At 48.2% G+C, this 25,086-nt stretch overlaps 1 protein-coding gene and 1 non-coding gene across 3 annotated transcripts in view; both read left to right on the top strand.

The window, feature by feature from the left end:
• VAC14 (VAC14 component of PIKFYVE complex) overlaps window positions 1-25,086 on the top strand; it is a 190,671-nt gene that overhangs the window by 13,259 nt on the left and 152,326 nt on the right. For both annotated transcript variants that reach the window (XM_067563484.1, XM_067563483.1), the window contains exons 4-9: window positions 345-407; window positions 1,630-1,737; window positions 3,817-3,926; window positions 9,984-10,090; window positions 13,782-13,916; window positions 14,811-14,960. In XM_067563484.1, coding sequence (XP_067419585.1) covers window positions 345-407; window positions 1,630-1,737; window positions 3,817-3,926; window positions 9,984-10,090; window positions 13,782-13,916; window positions 14,811-14,960 — 673 coding nt within the window. The remainder of the gene's footprint in view (window positions 1-344; window positions 408-1,629; window positions 1,738-3,816; window positions 3,927-9,983; window positions 10,091-13,781; window positions 13,917-14,810; window positions 14,961-25,086) is intronic.
• On the top strand, window positions 18,651-18,721 carry TRNAG-GCC (transfer RNA glycine (anticodon GCC)). Its single transcript has one exon. It is a non-coding gene; the product is annotated as a tRNA-Gly (tRNA).

Here is a 25,086-nt window from a genome sequence, read left to right as displayed (position 1 = left end):
TCAGATCAGACTTAGTGTGTGTAAGAGAAACTCCCCAACCACATTCTCCTGCCTGGGTCACACCTTCCACTCAGGGTATTGGGGCAGAACTGTGTTCACATGTAACCATCTCCCCAGCCCATTCCTGAAAACGCCTTCAACTTTTAGTCTGAAAGGAAACTGCTGACAAGCAACCAAGTTGATCTAACCTGTGCAGGTGTCAGATCTTTTCATGGCTTAACAACCTTGAGCAAGACTATGAACACAGCACAGATAAACTGTCTTGCGCATGTGCGTGTGCGCTTCTGTCTTTCTCTCTGGAACCCTATAACCTGTGATGGCTTTTTTGTTTTTGCAACTTGCAGCTTGCTGCTGATCCAGACCCAAATGTAAAGAGCGGTTCTGAACTATTGGACCGACTTCTCAAGGTAATTCTCGCCTTTCCTCTGACTATCCTAGGGACCCATTTCAGGAGGCCCTGGGGAGGAAGGAGGGGAAGTATTACACATTTGTTACATTCCCAGGAAGCTGTACCAGCCAATACCATCATGACTTCACCCTATCGCTATTGAAATTGCTCTTCCATATTGGCCGCTGCTCTGATGGAATGAGATGTTGCTTTGCTGGTCATTTCCATGCTAAGGGTTCATACATGTATGGTATGATTGGGGGTGAAGGAGAAGTTGCCTTTAACACAGCAATGTGTGAACATTAATGAAAAACTTATAAGAGTACCTTCCCCCCCAAGGGACGGCTCCAGTGTCATCGGTAGGTTGCATCTCCCCCATCAAATCCCAGAGTGGTTTCTCTCTCTTTTTTCATCTTGTGTCTTGCTTCCTTGTTTAGACTGTGCTCTGTCTGAAGAGCCAAAGCTGGCTGTCTCTTCTAAGAGCCTTTAATTCCAGTTTCCGTTCTATATGCAGTGTAGTTCTTACCTGCACAAACCTCTGAATGCTTCTAGCTCCTATTTCTTCCTCCTTACTCGTAGGACTAAACGGCTCATTGCTGGCCCCTTTTCTGCTCCCAGGTGCCAGCTCAGCACTTGGCGCGATGCAAAGATTCCTGCTGTGGGAGGTAGCAGGGTGGTGGCGTGGGAGGGTTCAGCCCTGCTCGTGCGCTCTTTTCCACTGTCCCATAGGATCATTGTCATATAGTGTAGGTGAGCCCTAAATCGGGCTGGGATAATTGTGGCTAGGGACACTTCTCGTTCCATGTAAGAGTGGTTCAGTCACATGCTGTGGCAGGTGAGCTGATCAGTGCATGAATCAAAGAAACCTTCCCCCCACCTCCATGGGCAAATGGGTGGGCAAATGGGCTGGTGCATTATGGGGGGCGAGTCTTCACCTGTGTCTGAAACCTCAGGTGTTGGCCCTGCCAGAGGGAGGATGCCTGATTGGCAGACCAATAAGAGAAACCCTGTGCTCTCTTGGCTTGAGGACCAAGACCTGAGACATAACCTATGCCTGGAGTTGGCTGATTTGAGCCCCACCTACTGGGGGGCAGCGTTTCACTTCCTAAGCTATGTCCAGCCACCAACTCGCTAAAAATAGGAAGTAGCCAGCTGGTGACTGCGGTAGTGCAGAGGGTCTGAGTGCTGGGGGCCGAGCCTCACCGCGGCCCTAACGTCTGGCCATGGTGTTGGTTCCACAGGACATTGTGACTGAGAGTAACAAGTTTGACCTCGTGGGTTTCATCCCGCTGCTGCGGGAGAGGATTTATTCCAACAACCAGTATGCCCGGCAGTTCATCATCTCCTGGGTAAGTTCGTGTGGCATGACACTTGTGCTGTCTTCTCCCCTGCTGAGATGTTCTCAAAGGGGTGACTCTGCTGCAGGCCGGGGCTGTAAAACCTTTGTCCTTAAGAAAGTTCCAGTGAAAGCTATCGAACAGCTGTGACCATGCTGCAGCTGAGTTTCCTGTTTGTTTTAGTGTGCCCATCACCATAGTATCTAGGCACAGGTCCTACACTAACTTTAGTCGATATAGATGCATAAAGTTAACTTTCTTTTCTTGCCAACTCACTCACTCCTTAAAAGGTTGAGTGTCTCTCCTGCTTATTTCCTGCAGTTGGCCATAGCTGCTGGCAGGTTAGCTCTCCCCATTCCTGTTGCCATGAACGTACAGAATCCTAGAAGGTAATGAAAACACTCAGGCCTTATCTATGCTAAGGAGTTTTGTCAACACAAGTTACACCAGCGTACAGCCACCTACTGCTGTAATTAAGCTGTTGTTGCAGGTCCTCACTGTGCTCCTTGTGTCAGTGGAGTGCATTCATGCTACCAGCTCTTGCATTGACATGGGGAGCAGTGTACTGCGGGTAGCTATCCCACTGGGCAACTGCATGCAGGGTGCATTGGGAAGGATTTACAATGCCTCACAGGACAGGCACATGAAGGTTTCTGAAACCCATCCTTCCATGGGCATCCTACTAGTTGACAGCTGCTTTTCAACTGCCCTGTCAGCCAAGCTGACATTGCTGAGCACGAACACAAGGTGCCCACTTGGCGGGGGGTGGAAGGAAGAGTGTGTGACAGTGAGTGAGTGTTTACATGAGAGAGACACACACACACACACATACAGTGTGTGTTGGGGGACAGTGAGAGTGTCCACATGCTGTCTCTTTAAGTTCAAACAGCATCTGGAAGCAACAATCCTGAGGCAGAAGTTGGTGCACAGGCAGGTAGTGTCCCCCCTGTCCCTCCACCCCAGCTCAGCGGAGACCTGTACACCAGCGTGGGGAGGGGGATACCCTGACATCAGCGCCTGCCTCCTTCCCTGGCTCTGTATAGCACATAAGGAGTCTCTCCCCCCTCCTCCCGCAGCAGCTGTACTGCCTGCGTGCCTGCGGGGGGAGAGCAGGATTGAGTCCCTCGGAGTTCTCCCGCTGACTCAGGAGAATGAGCCAGCCCCTCCCCTGCAGCCCAGGCAGGAGTGCGTTTGCTGCCCGGAGCCAGTGAGCTCAGTGGGGCAGTAGCTGTGTGAGCTCTGTCTCCATGCTGAGCAATTTCAAAACTTCCTGGGGCTTTGAAAGGGGAGGGGCGCATGCCTGTGAAGCTAGGTGCAGGGCAGTGCAGTGGAATTCAAACCAGTGAGCAGAGCGGTCAGAGTGGGCATTGTGGGATAGCTCCTGGAGCCCAATTATGGCATACAGCATTTACACTGCATCTGAGGAAGTGGGCTTACACGAAAGCTTATGCCTGCTGAAATTAAAGTTGTTAGTCTTTAAAGTGCTACAGAACTTTCGTTGTTTTTGTAGCATTTACACTGAAGCTTTGTCGTTCTAACTTTGCCGCAAAAAGCTCTACACCTCTCGTTGAGGTGGTTTTATTTTGTTGCCAAAGCCAGGGGAAGCTGGGGGAGTGTTGCAGTGTGTACACCACCACTGTTTTGTCACCAAAAGCTGATTTTTTTTGTCGGCAAAACCCTATAGTATAGACCAGCCCTTAGCACTTCCCTAACTTGTATAGAACTTTGCACTTTCAAAGTAAGAGAACAAACAATCCTTCTAATGCCTCTAGGGTAGATAAGTATCCTCTGCGTTACAGTTGGGGCAGGTGTCATGACTGACTAGTCCACAGGATTTGGTGACGCAGCTAGGATTAGACCTGCACCGTTCCCTGGAACTTGTCCACTGGCGTTGGACAGCCCATTAGATCACCTGGTCCACCACCCAGTGCCCAAGTTCAGGCATTGCCCAGGTGTACATGCCCCTCTATTTTTTCACTGCTGCTACTGTGGGTTAGGAACAGGGGTGGTTGGTTATTTAACTTCTAGTCTTCTCTGAAATTCACAAGGACTTTTTTTTTTTTTGTCTTCCTTGCTCCTTCCCTGAGTTAGATCCTGGTGCTAGAGTCGGTGCCTGACATTAATCTCTTGGATTACCTGCCAGAGATCCTGGATGGACTCTTCCAGATCCTGGGAGACAACAGCAAAGAGATCCGGAAGATGTGAGTGCGGGGAGGTACGGGGCACTGGTCAAACACTCTGGATGGGACTGGTGGGAGATGTATGAGGGCTGGGATGAAGTGGTGCTGTCGGTTCGGTAGTCACAGTCTCTTCCACTGTCCACAAACCAGAGCTATGTAATGAAGGAGCAAGGAACGTGCTTTATAAAATAGAGCAAACTGATTTTCTTACTAAATGGCCTGAGATATCTAGGCCAGCAACATGCTGCTGTTCCCAGCTCACTGTGGCCAGAGCTGTGACTGTAGAGCAGCTAGGGTGATCAGGTGTCCTAATTTTATAAGAACAGTACTGATATTCAGGGCTTTTTCTTATATGGATGCCTATTACCCCCTGCCCCATCCCGATATTTCACACTTGCTAGCAGGGTGGATTGATTTAAATCAAGGCAATTTAAATCACCAAGAGAAAATCATTGATTTAAATCGTGTCCCACTGATACTACTTCACATATTTCTTAAATAATGGTGCAAATCTGATCACTAAAACACATTAAATTACAACTCAATACAGCATTTTACAACATATAGGAGGGTATGCTTTGTGTAATATTTTAGATAACTTGATTTTTATTAATTTAGGAAATAGTACATAATACTCATTGCCTGTGTCAAGCTGCAGATGCAGCAGCAGTACACTAGGAATGGTAAGAACCAAATCACACACACAAACACATTAGCACTTACATTTTATCAAACTAAATCTTAAATGTTACATAAATGTTTCACATTTGCAATTGCAGCAGTCTCCTGAGTTGCCAGCTGACAGCTGTCCTTGAACAATTTTTTAAAAATTTTCATATTTTATTAACTCTAACAGGCAAGTCATCACAACACTAAACATACACGGTCCTTAACTTATACAACTTGCTCTTATCTTCCCCACTCCCACTGTCATTTTTGTTCATAGACTGAAACAGAAATACGAGATTTCCTGCTTTTTCAACCCCCCCAGTCGATTTCTTAGCTTTGATTGAATAATACCAAACAATGAAAATATTCTCTCTGCCTGCAGAAGAAGCTACTGCTGTGAAAATTTGGCTTAGCAACTGAAAGAACTCTGTTTCAAGGTGCCTGGCTAATGATTTCCACCAATTCAGGGGAGTGACTTTGTTCAAAACATCATCAGTAAAGATGTGCTGTTTAAATGGTTCTGCTCTAGCCCTGAAATTTATTATGACTGGCATAACTGAGGAGTGATTTTTGAGATGCCCATGCTATGGCAGCAGCATCATCTTCTTCAGAAGTTAGGCGTCTACCTTTATATCTGGGGTTGAGACTGTTTGCAAGAAAATGAGGTGGTGTTAGTGCTTGATCCATTTGCTTCTTAATTGCCTGCAGTTTAACTTTCTGGTGAGGTATTTCTTTCTTCAATGTCTCTTGAAGTGCCTTCCAAATTTCAACAGCATCAGCAATGCAGCAACAATTTCTCTGAAGTTTGTTTAAGGCTATGTATATAGGCTTCGGTATACTGAGCATATCCTCTACATTCCTCTTTAATCCAATGTTTAGATACTTTGGTTGAGATACTTCCATCTATTTTATCACGGTTTTCTTCACAAAGTTTTATGAGACTAGGCCAGTTCTTAATAAATTGTTCAAAACAATCAACCACAGAATTCCATTGAACAGCTTGAGGGAGAATTGGTTTGGAGCCTCCTGCTGCCTTCAGTGAAGCTAAAGCAAAATGGTTTTTACAGAAGTATTTTGCAACTTCAGCAACATTTTCTTTTATTCCTGGAGAAGACATACTTAAGTTTTTGGCTAAAAGATGCATTAAATGGGCACTGCAGCCATGTGTTAAGGAGCATCCTTCCGTTTCTTCTTCTAAGTATCTTCTCATTGCCACGTTTGCAGCATTGTCTGTGACAAAACTGCGCATGTGACGGTTGAATTTTTGTTCACAGTTTATTACAGCTTTCACTGCCACATCTTTTAAATATTCTGTTGTGTGGGCATTTCTCGATGTATCTATGGTTTCTGAAAGATATGCAATCCCATCTTCTGTTGTCAGACAGGCACATATTACTGGATAATTGTGTACATTGCTCCACCCATCAAGGCTTAAACTGGCAAATTTTCCCTCAGTATTTCTTGCACACTGTTCAAGTTCCTTCTCATACACTGTATCTAGCAACCTTATACCAATGTCTGCTCATCAGGTGCAGTGTAGCCTGGTCATAAGGACTCAACCATGTCAATGAAGGGTTTATTGTTAACAATGTGAAAAGGAGAATTTGTGGCATAAATGAACCGAGCAATCGTTTCATCTGTGGTGTCTTGTTGGTTTTGCTGGTCCTTACTACAAACGCATCCATGGTGGTGGTTTTACTGGATGATTGAAATCTTTTTGCTTGCTACTGATACTTTGTTGTCTGAAATACCTTTAGTTGCTGCACTGCCGCTAAAAGTACCAACGGATGACTGAAGTTGTTGCAGATAGACAGTCACAGTCAAAATCTCTTATGCTTAAATGGAATCCTGAAACAAAATTCAAAAATGATTTTGAATAGTCGTTCTTCTCACTCTGTTATTCAGTTAATCATTTACATTTTTTTCAGCAAGGCTGCAGATCCAATTCCAAATTACCAAAAAAGCTAAGACTGACTGCACTTAATTTTGGAGTAAGCCCCATAGAACTCACTGGCACTTCTGTTTTTTAAGAAAACAAATATAGGATGAGGTTCCCTTGGGAAAGCTGAGTTATGCTGAAGTAAAATAGGGAATAGACTTAGGACATCAGCATTATGGTCTGTGGCCATGATGTTCCAAAATAAGGGGTATGTATTATGTAATATAAAATAAGAAAATGACACCCAGTGGCAACTGGCAACTCTAGATTTCTCTTATTGCAGCTTTCTGTACTGTATACTTGGGTGATAGATTCTAAACCTAGTTAACTATTTAAACAAGCCATAAGGATTAGCTAAACTAAACTTTTTTTTTCTAGCAACATCCAACATAGCAAACAGCTTGGAAATTTACTTGTTAGATCACACTTATGCTAAAAGGCATAGAGAGGGTCTTGAAGAATGATGCATTGCAAAGTGAATTATTTGTTACTAACCAGTTGATCCAGACTGTTCTTCAGACATATCCACATCATTTTCTACCAGTAAGCAGTTTACATTATGATATTTCATTCTTGCAATTAGGTCCTGCATCTCCTTCTTGCACTGCTTACACTTGACACATTTTCCTTTTTTACCTAGGGAAGGAATTTTTTCAAAATATTCCCAGATAGGGTCTCTCTTAGCCCAGAAGCTATGACAGTTTTTCTGTGGAAAATGTATGGGGGAATATAGGAAGCTGTGTGTGTACTAAATAATGTCTTCCCTTTTTTTTTTCCAGTCCACTCCACTGTTCCTTTCTACTCTGCCTCCGTCCTTTGTCTCTGCCTTTAAGACAGTGTCTTAACTAATTCCTCTGCCTTGTTTGGCCCAGCTCCACCGCTATAGAAGCACAGAACAACAACAATTCTCTCCAGCCTGTGTCTGTCTTTGCACACGTGACTTTAGTCTGCTGAGAAACTGAAACTGAAAGCCCAGAACTGTCAAGAAGCAAGAGCTGATAGTTAGGCTGGACAGACTAGTACCATTAATTCATTTTTATGAGACTGTAAGTGTAGGTTTAGCATGTTTGTGATGAGATTTAATTGTAACTGTTATTTTTTAAATGAGACAAATTGAGTATTTTATTGATTTAAAAAAAAAAAATTTTTTTTTATTTAAAAAAAAAAAAAAATTGATTTTTATCCACCCTGCTTACTAGCTGGTCACCCTGAGAGCAGCAGTTACCAAACTTTTTGCTGGCACAACCCCATTTTAATGAATTACTTCCTTCCAGGACCCCAGACAGCCTGGGGGATGCTGTTTTGAAGAGAAAAATGGTGTCTCCTACACTGTGTGACCTTGCATGCTCCATATGTGCGAGGAGCAAAACGGCATCCTCCACACGTCGCTGCATGACCCCATCTGCTGAGAGTGTGACTCGCAGTTACAAAACTGCTACTGTAGAGCATAGTTTGTCAACCTGTGGTATGCGTACCCCTGGGGGTACGTGAGACACAGGCATGGGGTACCTGGGAAAAAACTGAGTGAAGGGGAGATGGGCAGCAGCTGTTGACTTCTGGGGAAGCCGGGCAGCAGCAGCCCGCTTCCTGCCCGGTGCCAGCTGGAGGCAGGCAGCAGCTGCTACCTTCTGGGGGAGGCGGGCAGCAGCCTCCTGCTTCCTGCCGGGTCCCAGCTCCCAGGTGGGAGCCTGGTGGCAGCCTTCTGAGTCTCACGAGCTGGGCTTGCAGCAGGGTGGCAGTCACCTGCGTCCCGGCTCTGAGCCAAAGGACAGCCTCCAGCACCCTGGCTTGAAGATGGGCAGCAGCCGCCTGCCCACATCCCTGGGTCCCAGCTGGCGCGGAAGCCTCCTCTGCCCCAGCTCAGATTGGGTGGCAGTCGCCCACCTCCCGGGCTGGCAGCCAGGCTGCAGCCGCCTACAACTTCCCCAGGTGGCAGCCCCCCTCTCTGGCTCAAAGCCCAGTGCCCAGAAAACTTTCAATTTCACTGCTGTAGCTGAGCAGTGAAATTGACAACTATGATAGCTCCAGATTTCACCAGTTACCCTCTTTTCCTGTCTCTCTCTCTTGTCCTCCTTCCCTCTCTCTCTCTCACTCCTTCCTCCTCTCAAATCTATGGCAACAAATTTGGTGCGATGCTTTATATCCCCAAACATTGGCATGCTGCTCAAAGCCTCCTAGCTTTTGCCAACATCACCCCTAGCCCAGGTACATACTTGAGCTGTGCACCCTTGGTGTAAAGGTGGTAACCCTACCCACACTGTCTGACATCTTTCATATCACAGCCTTATATACTCAGTCCTTCTTCCAACCTATGGCTCACATTAGTCTGTAAATATAAAATCCCATGGAATATTAAGTGTTGGGGTACTTATTAAATTTTTCAGAAGTTAGGGGATACTTGCTACTTAAAAAGTTGAGAAACACTGCTGTAGAGAATCCCATAGAATCGAATCAGGAGAGGTGTTTGAGTTGCAGATTTGAGTGGGCGAGAGACTGGCCCTCTTGGGCTGCATTATGTTGAGCTGCTCATCCCTGTCCGTTACCTTCGCAGGCCCTGCACAGGCTGCACTGAGAGAGGCCACTACTGTGGCCTTGTTCAAGTGCTGGTATGTGGAGAGCTTATGGAAAGCCAGATGCCCTGTTATAGCAGGAAATGGCAACACCCAGAGCCTTTGGGTGCCAGGCAATGCAAGACACGTTTATACCTGAAGCTACTGCCTGTGATTCATCTCTGCCACGTGATTGGTCAGGGAGCTTTAAATTCAACTTCTTGAAATACAGCAATGTGTGGGTGTTGCTTTTTAATTAGCTCAGAGTCTCCATGACCGGGAGCCTGCACAAAGAGTGATCAGACCTGTTTGAGTAAGACATGATTCTCCCACTGCTGTGAGCCAGGCAGATGGTTGGAGTCTGAGAGAAGACGCTATCTACTGGGTCAATGAGGAAGCAGCTTACTATGGGCTTGTCTTCACTGCAGTGTTAGCTTCTGGTATAACTCGAGTGTTGCCCCTAACCCAGATCGTGTCCACGCACAAATCTCTAGCTTGAGCTTAGCAGTGCTGGAAACTCAAGGTAGCTGACCTGGCAGGGGTCTTCGGTTGAAGGTTAAATGCTGCGATGTCCCAGCTTAGTAATGCAATGGGGATGCAGCTGCTCTGTACAGCCAACTCAGCTGGTCTGTGCAGCCAGTATTATTTTGCAGAGTGGCCACGCTCTCTCAAACTGGGCTATCTCCTGAGGCGTCCGCTTGAGTATAGATCACTCACAGGCACATACCCTATATTGGAAATGCTGAAGCCTCCTGTTAGGACGAGTGCTGACCACCATGGCTGGTGGCAGAGGACAGCTATTCGGTCTTTTCCTTGGCTCTTGGTGTCAGTTAATATGTACCCAGAAAGGTTGGTGTGGGTAGCCCTATGCTTCTATAGGCTGAGAATAGTCTCTTAACTGGCTGTCCCTCTGCCCTGCAGGTGCGAGGTGGCCCTCGGGGAGTTCCTCAAAGAGATCAAGAAAAATCCTTCCAGCGTCAAGTTTGCAGAAATGGCCAACATTCTAGTGATTCACTGTCAGGCCTCTGGTGAGTGTGCAAAGGCCAGCGTGCTGGCTGGAGCCTGGGTGACTGTCACAGCCCCTGGGATTGTGACCAAAACCTTGGCTTGAGAATTGAAGTCTGTTAACAGTGTAGGTGGCACAGTTCTCTACAACTCCCATGCCTCCTGTTCACCCACCCCCCATAGAAAATGGGCTACACTCCCCAGGGCTAGCACAGCGCTAGTTTTGGATCACAGTTCACTTGTGGCTGAACTGGTACCCAATCTTGGACAGCGGCTGTGTTTTTGAAGGAAGGATTTGCTATTTTGTGTCGGGTTTTGAAAATCCTATCCTGGGTAACTTCCCACCATGGAATATCCTTGGGAAGTGGTTTGATTAAATGGGAGGAGAACTGCATTCTTGGCACAAGCATGGGATCCCAGTGAGATCAGTATACCAGACTCTACATGCAGTTAGTGTCCGTTCCCTTACCAGAATGGTCTGGGATTGGAAATTGGGGGGGGGGGGGGGGTTCAGAAGCCTCACTCCCCTCCCATTGAACTCGGAGTTTTACCAATGCCTTCAGTGGGTCCAGCGTGAGGCCGCCACTGAGTGCTTTTGAAAATCACCCTTCATGTCATTACATCAGCGTGACCTAATGGTCGTCAGTTTCTCAGCCCATAAAATGGAGCAGGGGTGCCTGTAAAACTGTTTCTATTGCCCCTTCTTGCATGTCGGATCTTGTACAGTGACAGTAGGAGGGCTCTGTCCCTGACCTATAGGATGACCATTTGGGCATCCTATAGTTCTGATGCCCAAATGTGTCTGCTCAGCAGGATGGTTTAAAAGGTTTTTTTATAAGGTATTTTTATAAAGGTAAACCTTTAAAAGGTTTAAACCGAACACTATATAACCGAATATGTTTTTATTGTATACTTCATTTTTATAGGTTTTTATTTTTTTAAAGGTTTTATTTTTATAAAAGTTTAAAAGGTTTTTATTTGATTTAAACCTTTAACTGTTACATCAGTAACCAGATTCAGTGACATTAGAACAACCAGAGTCCTCTGGGCAGACCAAGGTTCTGGTTTGTCCCATGCTGGGAAATGCTCTCTCTTGCTTACAGCAGAATCCTGTGCTTGGCAAAGCGCCTTAGCTCAGACAGGCTCCTCCTAACTTTTTTAGATTAAAAAAGACCTTGGAGCCGCCCACGTAAAACCCTGCTGCTAGGCAGGCGATGGCCAGAGTTGTCTGAGCATTGCAAGTGTGGGTGTGCAGCTGTGCTGCACGGCCTTTAATGTTGTTACCCCGTGAATTACTACTGCTTATATTACACTGCTGATCCATTACATTGGAACTGTGAGTCTGATATGGTGTCAAAAACTTAGGCTAGCACTCTCACACAGCAATGCCAAAGTTAGGCACCCAAATCTGTACTGACCTTAATGGGATCTGCATGTGCTCAGCACTGAGGACACTTATAGATTTATAGGTGGCGTACCATCTGTGTATGCAATGTGTGCATTGCGTGCACGAGAATTCATTTCTACAAGAATATGAAAGCCCCAAATGTGACTTCCTGACTGGCTGTGCCCCTGTCAGACCCCAAATGCACGTGGAGATATCACTTTGTGGAACACAATGGTGTCCTTTATACCACACGATGGTAGAGTTGCATTGTAGAATTGCATACCTTACTAAAAGTGTCATGGCACACCACTGGATTTAGGTGCCCTAAGGATTGAAAAATGAGGCCCAAGTACCTGAGGGTTTTCTGTGGTGCAGCTAATACGTTTAATGTTTCTGGTTTTAGGTTTTACGGATAAACCACCTCCACAAAACTCCCCCTTGTATTTATTGAATGAAAACCAGAAATGGTTACTCAATTCGTGCTGGCTTCCCCTCTTTCCCAATGCAGATGCTTCTATGCCCTGGCTTGTCCACATAGGGCAGCATGTGGACTATGGAGTGTGATTTCTAGACCGTACGAACATGTTGCGTGTTAACTAGTCTTTGTAGATCCTGCTGGTGCTCACTAACGATTCCCTGGTGCGGTTTAGTGAAGAGCTGTTTGAAACAGTGCTACTTGTACAGAAAGAGCCCTGAAAAACCCCTATTTCTGGACAGCTACATAGAACACAACGGTCGCTAAAAATAAACCCCGAAAACCAGAAACCCTAAATATACTGCGCACTTTTCTCTGGCCAAGTGCCATCTAGTGGACCCTGCACATTCTCTAACCAGCGGTAGCTGTATAGCGCATTGGCTCTGACTCATTCCAGACTACTGTGCCCCTTTCAGGAATCTGAAGGGTGAGCCCTGCTTGCCACACCCTAACGCCGGCCCTGCACTTACGACACCCCTAAACCCGTCCCGCGACCCCCGTGGAGATTGCAAACCCCAGGTTGAGAAACACCAATCTAGATGAGTTGAGGTACCCCTGGTTAAGAACTACTGTACAGAGACTCAGACAGCTTTGGTACTCTCTCAGAAAGGGCTTGTCTACATCTAAGTGGCATCTCTTTACAGCTGATCTAATTAAATGGTGCAAACCTGTGGGGGCACACTGATTTCTATTTGAAACCGATTGTATCTATTTAAATTCTGTGATTTCACCCATGCCAACTAAGCTTGTAAACTAGGTCTGCCTCAGTTTTAGAGTGCCACGCTTCATCTGTCTGTCTAAATTGGTATTGATTATAAAATAACAACTCTATAAAATGGGTGTAACTTTTTGGAGCCCAGGCCTAAGCAACTTAATCTGGTTTCGTGAGGTTATTGATGTAAGGGTTTAAAAGTTTTTATTTGATTCCATGCATCTTGCCATGTCTTTGGCTTCTTTGCTGGGGATTTACCCCAATTTTAGCCATCAGCAGCCAGCCCCTTCCATAGTTGCACTAATACTGTGAACATCAGGTATAGACAGGGTAAATGGTTATAAACTGTGATTTGCACTGGTGCGGCTGACTCAGGTTGCAAGCAGGGGTTTGCTCTACCTGCGCAAACAGAGGCTATTCCTGCCTCCAGGGGGTGTTCACACAGCTAATGAGCTGCTGGCTGGAATCAGGGCAGACCTACCGTATAGAGGGGGCTGGAGGCCAAAGAGGAGGAAGGAGACTATTGTTGGCAGGATGGGGGGGAGGGAGGGTAGTGCCCTCATACCAGCACTTACTCTTCTGCTGGCCCCATTTGTTTCTTCAGCATTTTCTTTAAAGAAAACTTTCTAGCCCTTGTGATTCTGAAAGAGGTCTCCTGGGTGGAAGCCAATGCAGTGCCACCTGCCTGAGTTTGCAGACGGGCATCTGCAAATATTATGCAGTAGAGCATGGAGAGTTAAGCAGTAAATTCCTGAGCTGCCTCTGGGGAAGGAGGAAGGCATGTAGATGACATATGGGCCTATATGCTGTACTGGTAACTTAGATGTACAAATACTATGGGGGAGAGCATGTTTTAAATGCTTAAAATAGATGCTCATATTGTTCTGATTAATTTCAATGGGATGTTAACGCTGAAGCCTAATAATTACTAGCAGATGTCTCCATTTAGCCCTTTCACTGGGCTTTTGGGTGATGGATCTTTGGGAGAGCACTCCTCACTACAACCCCTACTGAGAGCAAGATAAAACCAAAACCAGAAGCCAATTGTCATTTCATTGTGCATGTTGCTTAATTTGTTGAGTTTGACCATCTGGGAGCCACCTGCCTCTTCCTCAGCTCCCCTTGGTCCCTGTCTTCCAGATGATCTGATTCAGCTGACAGCCATGTGCTGGATGAGGGAGTTCATCCAGCTGGCTGGCCGGGTGATGCTGCCTTACTCCTCGGGGATCCTGACCGCTGTTCTGCCGTGCCTGTCCTACGATGACCGGAAGAAAAGTATCCTTGTTACCCAGATCAGGGGAAGCCGGCACTGCCACTGAGTCTGTGTTGCTCCTTTCTCTCAGTCATACAGTTGTCACCAAGCAAACGCAGCTATGGACGGGTATTCCGAGGGCCGCAGCAAAGCTCCTTGGGGAGCTAATCTCAGCTCTCCTGGCCAGAGGGACCTAGGGGGGAATGAAACACAAGAAAGTAACAATCTTACCCCTCCCTTGGCCCCATGTGGGTCTAAATGAGAGGACTAGGCCTGTGGAGGAGGAGAACCCAAACAGTTTGATAAGATCTCTTTCTCTCTCTGTTGGCGAGGAAGGAAATCACATGCTGCATGTGTAATAGGCTGGCCCTTGGTGTCAGTCAGGGAAAATCACACTCTCTGGGACCCCGGGGTGTTAATTCATGAATAGCCCCCTTCCTGTATTGCTGTTTGTTTCCCTTTGAAGCAGTGCCTCTGAGAGGCAGGAGCTGCCCTCCCCCGTCTGTGGGCTGTGAACTCTTGACATCTGATCACTTAACAGGGCATCGGCTATTTCACCGTGGTCACCTGAGCAGAAACTTCCAGCTGATGCACTCTTCTGTGATGTGGGAGCAGAGGATTGATGCTTGGGCTCAGGGGTTGCTGAGGTGGGCCACAAGGAATTAGCTGACCCTCCTCCTACAAATATATAGTCCTCTCTGCCTTTGCCCCAAAAGGGGATGGGGGTGGAGTTGCATTCCCTCCCCAGCTGCCAGAACGTCTAGCTTACAGGGATACTTTAATGACTGGGGGAAGGAGGTGAGGGCAGGCAACGGGGAATGGCTCTGCTGTATTATTCTGGGTTCCTGCTGCATGGCTTGTCTCAGGTGCTGCGCACAGCATCTCCAATTGGAGTGTTCCTTACATCCTCTGCTCAGGCATCAAAGAGGTGGCTAATGTGTGTAACCAGAGCCTGATGAAGCTGGTCATCCCTGAAGATGATGAAACAGATGAGGGCAAGCAATCCCTGAGCCTCCCGACGGAGCCCAAGGAGGAGTCCCTCTCCCAGCAGGAGGTGACCTCCAGCAGTGAGTCCCTTTTCATCTTGGCTTTGTCAGGACAGCACCCACATAGCTAGCATTCTGGTGCTTCACCTGCTCACCCCTGTGCTGCCTGTGTGGATAGGTTCCAGACAAGGCCTTGGAGAGAGACTGGGCAAAGCACCTGCAAGGTGCAACATGGAACGCGTTTATTAGATGTGAGAGTTGTGTGATGGGCAGTTTGGTCCATCAGAATCACTTAAGCTGACCCTTTTCCCTTTGGCTTCAGTTCTTTTGCTGCAGTCTGATCAGCTAAATGTGATATGAAATGTTGGGTTTTCCTTGCACTTCAAATCCTATTTCACAGCTGTGTCCTTAGTCAACAAATAGCCAGTCTGATCTGTCTTCCCGTTTGTACAGCACCCAGCATTGAGGGGATGTTGCTGAGTGTAGGCTGGGCCTGAGTGCTCCCATAATATTAAATCATAGAAAAGGTGGAGTGGTGTTGTGACATTCCCCAGGGTACAATCTGGACAGCTGGGTCCCCTCACTGGGGTTCCTCTTACACTGCTTCACTGTGAAAGCAACCGCTCCTGGCCTGCTCACACCCAGCCTCCAGCATGTAAATCTCTCCTAGCTATGCTGTGTGAGTGCCACAGCCAGCCACTGCTGAGTTACACTGCAGGGCAACATTACCCAACTCCGAGTCCCAGATTTCTCCCAGAAATGTGCATTTTGTACTGCCCAGCACTCTCCTGTCCAATACAAGCTCACAGAAAGTCTGTGATTTATTATTTGAAAATGATGTGCACAAATCTTGTTATCCCAAATGGAGTTGTCCAAACATACTGGTTTAGATAAAACAACAAAACACATTTATTAGCTACAGAAAGATAGATTTTAAGTGACTACAAGTCATCAGGCCTATAAGTCAGGATTGGTTACAAGGAAATAAAAGGCAATGCAATTAGCACCTAACTTAACAAGCTAAGTGAATACAAAGCAAAGGTCTCTCACCACAGTAGTCTTACTGGCTGAACCTCTTTTAGACAGGATCTCACCCCCAGTCCACTACTGCTTCCTTTGTTCTTCACCTATTGATGATGATGTGAGTAGAGAGCAAGGGAGAGATGATTTGGAGCATCTGTCCTCTCCTCTTATAGTCCTTTCTCTTCTGCAAGAATCATCTCTAGCTGATGTGTGGCCAGGAACCTTAAACTGCTTCTTTGTGAAAATGTAGATTTTTTTTTTCTTTCCCCCCAAACCCTCTCTGCTGCTGGAAGAGCGGTCACTGAATCAGGTGGTGGTCCATTTGAGCTAGTTGACACCTTGGCTAGCCTTCTGTCCCTGGGGAACTTGTTTGTTACTGCCCTCCAGAACATGTTGGAATATGTTTTTGGTAATATCACACAGTGGACTCTTAGATCTTTTACACAGTGTTGTCACACATCTTTTACCAGGACCAATAATGATCAGCAAATCACGAGTTTTCAAATGATATCTTACATAGTATGTTTTGTGCAGATGTAGCATAGTTTTGCAAAAGGGTTGAACATAGGGGTACAGACTGTCATGCTTGTAACATGGCATGCCTTTTCAATAAGTAATCTGTCCTCAGCATAGCCTTTGCTTAGTCTAAGGTCAAAGGGCTGCAGTGTGGTGGTTGTCTGTCGAAGCTATTGTTTGAGAAATTACATCATGGCAGTGAAATGACTTTTTTCCTTTTTCCTGGCTGTCGGTTACGTCCGTACATAGTTAGAATGGGGTCTAGGGAGACAGTTCTTGCCTTCCGCACAGTCCCTGTAAGCTTCTTTATCTGGGATTGATGAGAATTGTCATGACCTCACTCAAGTGCCAGTGCAACCCAAGTAGTGAATGTGCGTGTTCTTAAACTTTGCCACTTGCCAGCTACTGGAATATTTAAAGAGATTCTGTCATCAGGAAAATCACACTTCTATCTGGCATTATTTTGCCTTCAATATATGTAACACCCAAGGTCACTGTAATTGGCAGACTTTATTTCTCCCATTTTCTTTCTGTACTTGACAGCACTGTGTATTTGTAATGTGGTTAATGTGTAGGAGCCCAGTCATAGACCAGTGCTACATTTGTGCTAGGTGTTGTACAAACACAGAACTAAAGACAGTCCCTGCCCCAGAGACCATGCAGTCTAGTCAGTTTCAGGGCCCCCCCTTCAGCTGTTTGTGTGTGTCTTGCACAGCAGCCATGGAAAATAAACCATCTTTAGAGACAAGAAAAAGTTGTGGCAAAGCCATAAACTGCCAGGGGCTTCAAGAGCAGGTAGTGCCTGAAACTACTCTTACCTCTTCAGAAACTGGCTAGATCTCAAATCAGCAGTGTCCCTGTTCATCACGCTGCATGCTTCCTCCCCTCTGAGTGCGCCTGGCCTCTAGTCTCAGCAGCACCGAGCACAGGGAATGACTGAGTTTCATAGGCCTCTTGCATGTAGCACCTTTAATGTGAACGAGCCTGTTCCAAGCTCTGCTGAAGGTATTACCGGGGATGTTGGGTAGTAGCAGCGTTTGGCTGGGATCCGAGCCCGTCCCATTGATGTTAATATGCATGGGTTGCCGATACTGACAGCAGGCAGGCTGCTTGTTAGCAACTGGTTTTGGAAGAAAGGCCCTGGCCGCAGGCAGGTTTGAGGGGCTGCAGCTAGGGAAGGCAGCGCTGGGGCTGCGCGGAGGAGGGAGGCTGTGGGCAGGACAGCAACATGGGCAGGGGGGAAGCTGCAGCCCAGGTGTTGGGGTTTCCATGGGGAATGAGGTGCTGGGAGCCTGCAGAGCTGCATGGATACTTCTCTGGGCTGCACCCTGCGCTGGTACTGGGGCCACAGACCTGGCATGTCCCAGCACTTTCTCTGCTGGCTGCAGCCCTGCAAACCTGCCTTTCACTTAGTGCAATTCTTGGAGTACAGCAACTGTTTAGCTGGGAACCGAGAGGTCGCTAGAATCAGAATCCACAGTCTCCTGGTTTTACAGCTAGGGCCTGGGGGCTGCTCCACAGTCACGTAGTGGCAAGTTCTGGGACAGACCCCAGGGGCCTCTTGGTCACACGGTCTAACATGTGCCTAGTTGGCAGGGCCACACTCACAGCTGGCGGAGCCAGGTTGGAGTCAATGTCCATCTCCTGTATCCCAGCACATGTAACTTCTTCAGGGGTCTGACTGCTCCTGGGCATCAACTCAGACACATGCGGGAAGGGCAATTTTAATTTCTGAAGCATCAGTTCTACGCACAAGCTGGTTTCCTATCCCTCAATTACCTCTGATACCGGCATATGTAGCTTTTGTCACCTTCTAGGTGGTGTCCTGTGGCTCCTGCAGGTTATCAGGTGTTACGAGTGGCCTAAGCAGATTTGCTGTTCGTTTACTGCCTGGCTACTGTACTTTCCCTGGCTCCCCCCATGGAGTGCTGAGAGATCCTGGCTTGCGGAGGACTTCACTTTACTGGTAGTTCAGCCAACCACATCCTTGTCTGAGCTGAGCGCTTCTGCAAATGCCTGCAGGGAACTGAAATAAACCCCCTAAAATAAGGAGCAAGACCGTGCAATAAAGAGCTGAAGGTTCTCTTGCTTCCATGACGTGGTGCAAGGGTTAAGAAGTGCAAGGCCAGAATTACATGTTCCCATAGTGGGACTGTAACCAGATACCTTTTGACTTGCACCATGTGTGCGCTATGAACAAAACAGCTGGAGAAGCTGCTTTTCCCAGCTGGAGCATTGGTGGTTCAGTGGTAGAATTCTCGCCTGCCACGCGGGAGGCCCGGGTTCGATTCCCGGCCAATGCATGAGTATGGCCTTTTTTTTAATTAAAGTTACTGCCATGCTCCACCTGCATCCGCCGTCATAGCTGGTCTTCTCCCGAAGATTGATTAAAAACGATGAAATCTATAAAATCAGATTTCTCACACCCAGGGAGAGAAGCGTTCACATTATGTAATAAAAACCACAGGAATTGCAGTTGCTCTGATGTTGCTGTGTTCTCCCTAGATCACGCCTGACCCCGAAGGCAAACCTCTCCCACAGCCATTTAATGGCCCCACCCGTCTGTTCTGCTGCTGATGTAGCAGCTTCAGTGTATGTGACTAGAAGAACCTGACACGCAAGGATCCCTGCAATGATAGGCATGTCTGTGCTCTGGGGGCTGTGGAATTGTATCTGCAGCTGTACCACTGGCGCACTGTACCGCAGATGCTTCTTACGCTGACGGAAGGGGTAAACAAGCCTTCTCCCCAAGTGGCTGTAGCTAGGTTGTTGGAAGAATTCTTTGAGTGCTTGCTCATGTCCATTCCCAGTTAGGTGTGTGTGTGCCACATGCACCAGTGCTGGAAATTTTCCCCCTAGTGGTATCCATAGGGCCGGCTCTAGTTTCTCCTGCAGCAGCACCTGTATATAAGGTGCTGCCGGTCCCCATCCTTCTCAGTTCCTTTTTATCACCTGTGATGGTGCTTGAACGTTCCCTTGCTTTGTCAACCTAGTGGTTTACTCATTATCAAATGTATATAGTTAGTTCTTGAAGTTAAGTGTTAGTTATAGTTGTTTTTAGTTTGTTTTTGACCCAGGGATTGAGCATGCCCCTGTCCCCGGGTTTTAAACCCTGAGCTTCATGAAAGAAGCCTGTGCCACTGAGCGACCTGCACCAGAGCTGCTTTAAGTGTTTAGGGGAAGCTCACATGTTGGAGAAGTGTAAAATCTGTAAACGTTTCCGACCTTGGACTAAGAAGGATTGGGATATCAGACTTAAAGCCTTCCTAATGGAGTCGGTGCTCAGACCGGTGTTGGAAGTGAGGTCGGACTCAGTGCCAGGCACATCCCCCTTCTCCCTTCTGTGCCATCATCTTTCTGGTACTGATCAACATCTCCGGTGCTGCAGAAAAGGTCAAAGAAGGCCCCCACTGAACGGGGCGCTCGCTGGCACCAAAGGCAGTTAAGAAGGGCACAGGGGTTCAAGTGAGACCTGCGTCAGGCCACTCATCCCTGCAGGTCCTGAGGGGGCCACCGCCCATATGGGTATCAAGACCGGGCCCGGACCCACGCTGACTCCAGGGAGTGGCAAGGGCCCTTGGCACCTGACAGTGCCCACTATGCCTGAGATGTTTCAGGTGATGAAGGACCCCATGGCTATCCTGGTGCTGCCAATGCCCAGGGAAGGGAGGCCTCCGCATCAAGAGCTGGCTACCCTCTCGGCGGGGCTCATCAAAGGGGAAACCTGCACTAAGACCTCCACAGTGATTCCCATCTCCAAGGCGCCACCTCCAAGGTGCCAGGAGTCACTGGACGTACAACACCAGTCCCCGGAGCCGCACCATGAGAGGTCAGGCTCCAATCTTTGGTCTCTGGAAGCTCACCACCAATCCCTGGAGCCTCAGCACTGATCCATGGACTTCCAGCATGGATCTCCAAAGTCCTGCCCCTGCTCACCAAGTCCTTATAGGAAGCCAAAGGGCGAAACACAGTCACGGGACACCTGGAACTCAGGCACCCTGGTACCAGAGCACTGATGTGCCCAGTACAGCGCAGAGGGGCAATCAGCGTCAGCACCCCCAATGTTGCCTGGTGTGGTTCCTTGGATTCCGACGGAAAGGAAGTGACCCTTCTGAGAGGACAGTTTTCAAACCAGGTGGCCGGTTTCCCCATGATGCCACCAATAGGGGTATGGCCTCAAGGACAGTGGCCTGGACTGTGGTAGTTTTGGAAGTCGTTGGGATTCCCCCAGATGACGGTTCCACAAGCTCGTTCACTCGCAGGAGCCTTGGTGCCACAGTCCTAGGTAGCCCTGGACACGGCACCAGACTTGAATGTGGAGTCTGACCAAGAAAGGACACTCACAGACAGCCTGGCAGGGGCTACTCTGACCAGGGAAGAGTTACCTCCACAGTTACCGGCCTCCTTTTCCTCTCTGCCCATTAGGCAGTAGCAGGACCCTCCACCACTGCCCCATTAGATGACTCCAGAGCCCACCAAGATCTGCTTAAGCACTTGGCAACTAATCTGGGTCTCAAGGTGGAGGAACTCAAGGAGCCCGTGGATGAACTGTCAGGTGTCCTGGCAACAGCAGCTCCATCCAGGGTGGCTCTCCCGGTGCACGAGGGAGTAGTGAAGTTGGCCAGAGCACTATGGCAGACCCCTGCCTCCCTGCCCCCCATGTCTAAAGGAAGTATTACATGTCTGCCCACCAAAGGGTTTGAATACCTCTACACCCATCCCTCCCTGGGATCGTTGGTGGTCATGGCTGCCAATGAAAGGGACAGGCAAGGCCAGATGAGTTCCAGAACTTGATTTGTTTGTGCGCAAGGTTTATTCAACAACAGTCTGCAGTTGCAACAACCAATTGTATTCAACCAACAAGCGCTATTGGGAAGATACCATTTTAATATCTGGTAGTGATTGGACAAGTTCTCCGACTCCCTGCCACAAGCCTCCAGACAAGAGGTCGAGGTGATCCTGCAGGAAGGGAGGACAGTGGCTAGGGCCTCCCTTCAAGCAGCATCAGATGCAGCCAGTTCTGCGGCCAGGACTATGGCTTCAGCGATATCAATGAGAAGAGTGTCCTGGCTCCAGTTGTCTGGTCTTTCACTGGAAATCCAGCGATTCATTCAGGACCTTCTCTTTGATGACACAGCCCTGTTTGCTGACCAAACATACTCCAGGCTGTGTGGGCTGAAGAACTCAAGGGCTACACTGTGCTTTCTAGGCCTGTACACCCTGTCCTCCACCAGGAGGCATTTCAGACCTCAACAGCCGCAGAGGTTTGGAGGGCAACCTCAAATGGAGCCCTACAAAAGAAAGAATAGGGTTTACAAACAATGCCAAGGCCACCTTACTCCCTTCCTCTCGGCCTGGGCTACTATAGCATTGGACCACTGGGTATTAAACATAGTAGCTGCCGGATATACTCTTCAGTTCATTTTGTTCCCTCCTTCCCACCCCTCTCACGAGCAACTCCTCGTCCAGGAGCTGTAGGCTCTCTTGCAAGTGGATGCAGTCGAAGAGGTTCCTCAAGAACAGAGGGGGAGAGGCTTCTATTCATGCTACTTTCTGATTCCAAAGGTGAAAAGAGGCTTGAGACCTATCCTGGGCCTCCAAGACCTCAACAGATAAGAAGTTGAAGTTCCATATGTTCTCTAGCTGCTGTCATCCCCTCTTTGGATCCAGGCAACTGGTACGTTGTCCTTGACTTAAAAGATGCCTGTTTCCATCTTCCTGGGCCACAGAAGGTTCCTATGATTCATGGTGGGCAAGCAGCACCATCAGTTCACTGTGCTCCTCTTTGGCCTATCAACCGCAGCATGCGTGTTTACCAAGTGCATGGCGGCTGCGGTGGCCCATTTCAGACGCCATACAGGTCTTCCCTTACCTGGACAACTGGCTCATCAGGGGCTGGTCAAGGATGCAAGTCCAATGCAGTATCAAGATTGTCCCGGCCATCTGTCCAGAGGATAAAATTCATCGGGGTAGACCTAGACGCTACATGAGCCAGAGCATTCTTACTGTGAAGGCCAGGCTCCTGGCAATGTCAGACCTCATAGTCTGACTATTGGCCCGACCTCTCACTATGGTGAGGGTATGCCTCAGCCTACTGGGTTGCATAGCAGCCTGTACTTACATAGTCCGATATGTCAGACTGCACTTCAGACCTCTGCAAATGTGGCTGGTGACTGTGTATTACCCATCCAGACAGATTCTGGACATGATCCTCTCAGTCCCTCCACAGATACTTACCACTCTATCATGGTGAACGGAACCACATCACGTGCTGTCAGGAGTGCCTTTCGTGGCCCCGCAACCCACGCTGTCATTGGTTTCAGATGCCTTTGAGCTAGGGTGGTGAGCCCACTTCAATACACTCAAGACCAAAGGGCTCTAGACCAGGGATGAACTAGCATTCTACAGCAATGTCAGAAGTCGACTAGCCTGTGAGGTATTCCTACCTCAGCTCTCCAAGGTTGGTCAAGTACTCACAGATAACACAGCCTCTATGTACTATATCTACAGACTGGTGGGGCGGGGGGCAGATTTTTCAGCCCTTTGTTGGGAGGCATTGCATCTTGGAACTTCTGTGTGAGTCCCATCATTCAAAGCGGTGCACCTTCCCAGGGTCAAGAACACATTAGCGGATTGCCTCAGCAGATCCTTTTGTTCTCACCACGAGTGGTCACTCCACCTGGAGGTGGCCTTTCTCCTGCTGTGGTCAGGCAGTTTCATGTGTGCCTTCCCATCGTTGTCACTGATCCACAAGGTCCTCATAACAATCGAAAGACAGGGTACGGGTCAACCTGGTGGCTGTCCGCATTGGTTCAGGATGCTACTTGAGCTCTCAGGGGCCCTCCCTTGGACGCGCCCATCGTGGCTGCACCTTTTCTCCCAGGATCATGGTCGTCTGCTCCACTGTAGCCTCCCTGCACCTGATGGCTTAGCTATGGAGCATCCACGCCGGGAAGAGCAATCCTGCTCGGCTCAGCCCCAGAAGGTTCTGTTGGAAAGTAAAAAACCTTCCACCAGAGTGTTGTACCTAGCCAAGTGGAAGTGCTTCACCTGCTAGGCAGCTCATCACGATGTCTCTCCAATTAAATCACCACCTATCCAGTTGATCTTGGACTATTTGCTCCATCTAAAACCTGAAGGCTTGGCATTCACCTAGCGGCAATATCGGCTTTTTGTCGTCCTGTACAGGGCAGAACGGATATTTTCATGAGATGAAAACCAGATTCTTCAGAGACCTGTAAAGGCTCTTCCCACCACTGTGGGACCCGGTTCCCCAATGGGATCTAAACCTTGTCCTCTCCAGGCTCAATGGGCCTTCACGCACCTGTCCTGGAAGGTCACGTTCCTAGTAGGTATTATGTCAGCATGGCGGGTCTCAGAGATTGAGCCCCCTTACACACTCCTTTACAAAGATAAGGTCCAACTACGACCTCCCCCTGGCTCTCCTGTCAGGTCTGGCCAGGGTGGGGAAGGCTCTAGACTTGGGGCTAGTCTACACTTAAAACTTATAGTGGTACAGCTGTATGGGTATAGCTGTGCTGCTGTAAGAGCGCTTGTGTAGCCATATTATGTTGACCGGAGAGAACTCTCCCACCAACATAATAAAACCACCTAAATGAGCAGCGGTAGCTTTGTTGGCGGGAGAGCGTCTCCTGCTGACATAGCGCTGTGCACACGAGCTCTCATGCCGGCAAACTTTGTTGCTCAGGGTTTGTTTTTTTCCACACTCCTGAGTGACAAAAGTTTTGCTGGCATAACTGCTAGTGTAGACAAGGCCTTGAATCTGGATTTCATGATTTAACTAGTGTCTTGTAGCTTAAGGAATTGTATTACTGGGGATAGACTCCAGACAGCAGCTAGGTGCGTTTAGGAGGGGGTCTGGACTCTAAATCCAGAAGGGGTGTAAGGAGGAAAATATTTCTCCTTTTTCCAACAATTATTGAATGGTATAAAACCCAACACAGTTTCCAGTGATACATGCTGCATTCACAGTCCTGCAGCCTGAGGACTTGTTCACCCCAGACCAGCTACAGTATGAGCTTTCCCATCACGCCTGTTCCTTGATCCAGGTGGGACCATTTCTGGGTCTGAGAAAGTCAGTCTCCATGGCATTCAGGCTTGCCCTTGCCTGTCTATGGAGGGGCTAGTCAGTGCCAGATGGGGTGCAGGGTTTTGTGATGTGATACCTTGCCCCATTACTAATTGGACTGAAACCCATTATGTCCATTCTCAGATGCACCAGTCAGTCACTGGTTGATGAAATGACCCTTCCAGAGTGGGCGGGGCACAGATCAATCTGGTTCAGTTCCATGGGCTTCATTGTGGGCAAGGTTGGAATTTGTGCCTGTGATGTTAGGAAGCACGCTTGCACGCCTTGGTCATGCTGACTGGGCTCAGATTCTGCAAGGGCTATAGGAAGACGTAGGGTGGGCTGAGGTAGGGGAGTAACTTCTAAATGCTAGGTGGACTTGGAGAGCGATAACTCGGGCTTGTCCTAGTCAAAATATCCTCATGGCCCCCTTCCTCCAGTAGATGGCCCTGGGACCACAAGAGAGCGCCTGTTTAAAATAGACTCACGCACAATGTAAGGTGCCCACTGCCGCGAGGTGTGGCCCTGGGAGGGGAGCTCTCCTGAAGGACTGAGTGGCTGTCCGCATTGCACAGATCT

The sequence above is a fragment of the Emydura macquarii genome, unplaced genomic scaffold, assembly GCF_026122565.2.
Source record: "Emydura macquarii macquarii isolate MOO-44397 ecotype Brisbane River unplaced genomic scaffold, CSIRO-AGI_Emac_v2 contig_2503, whole genome shotgun sequence".
NCBI lineage: Eukaryota > Metazoa > Chordata > Testudines > Chelidae > Emydura > Emydura macquarii.
This window is presented reverse-complemented; position numbering and strand designations above follow the sequence as displayed.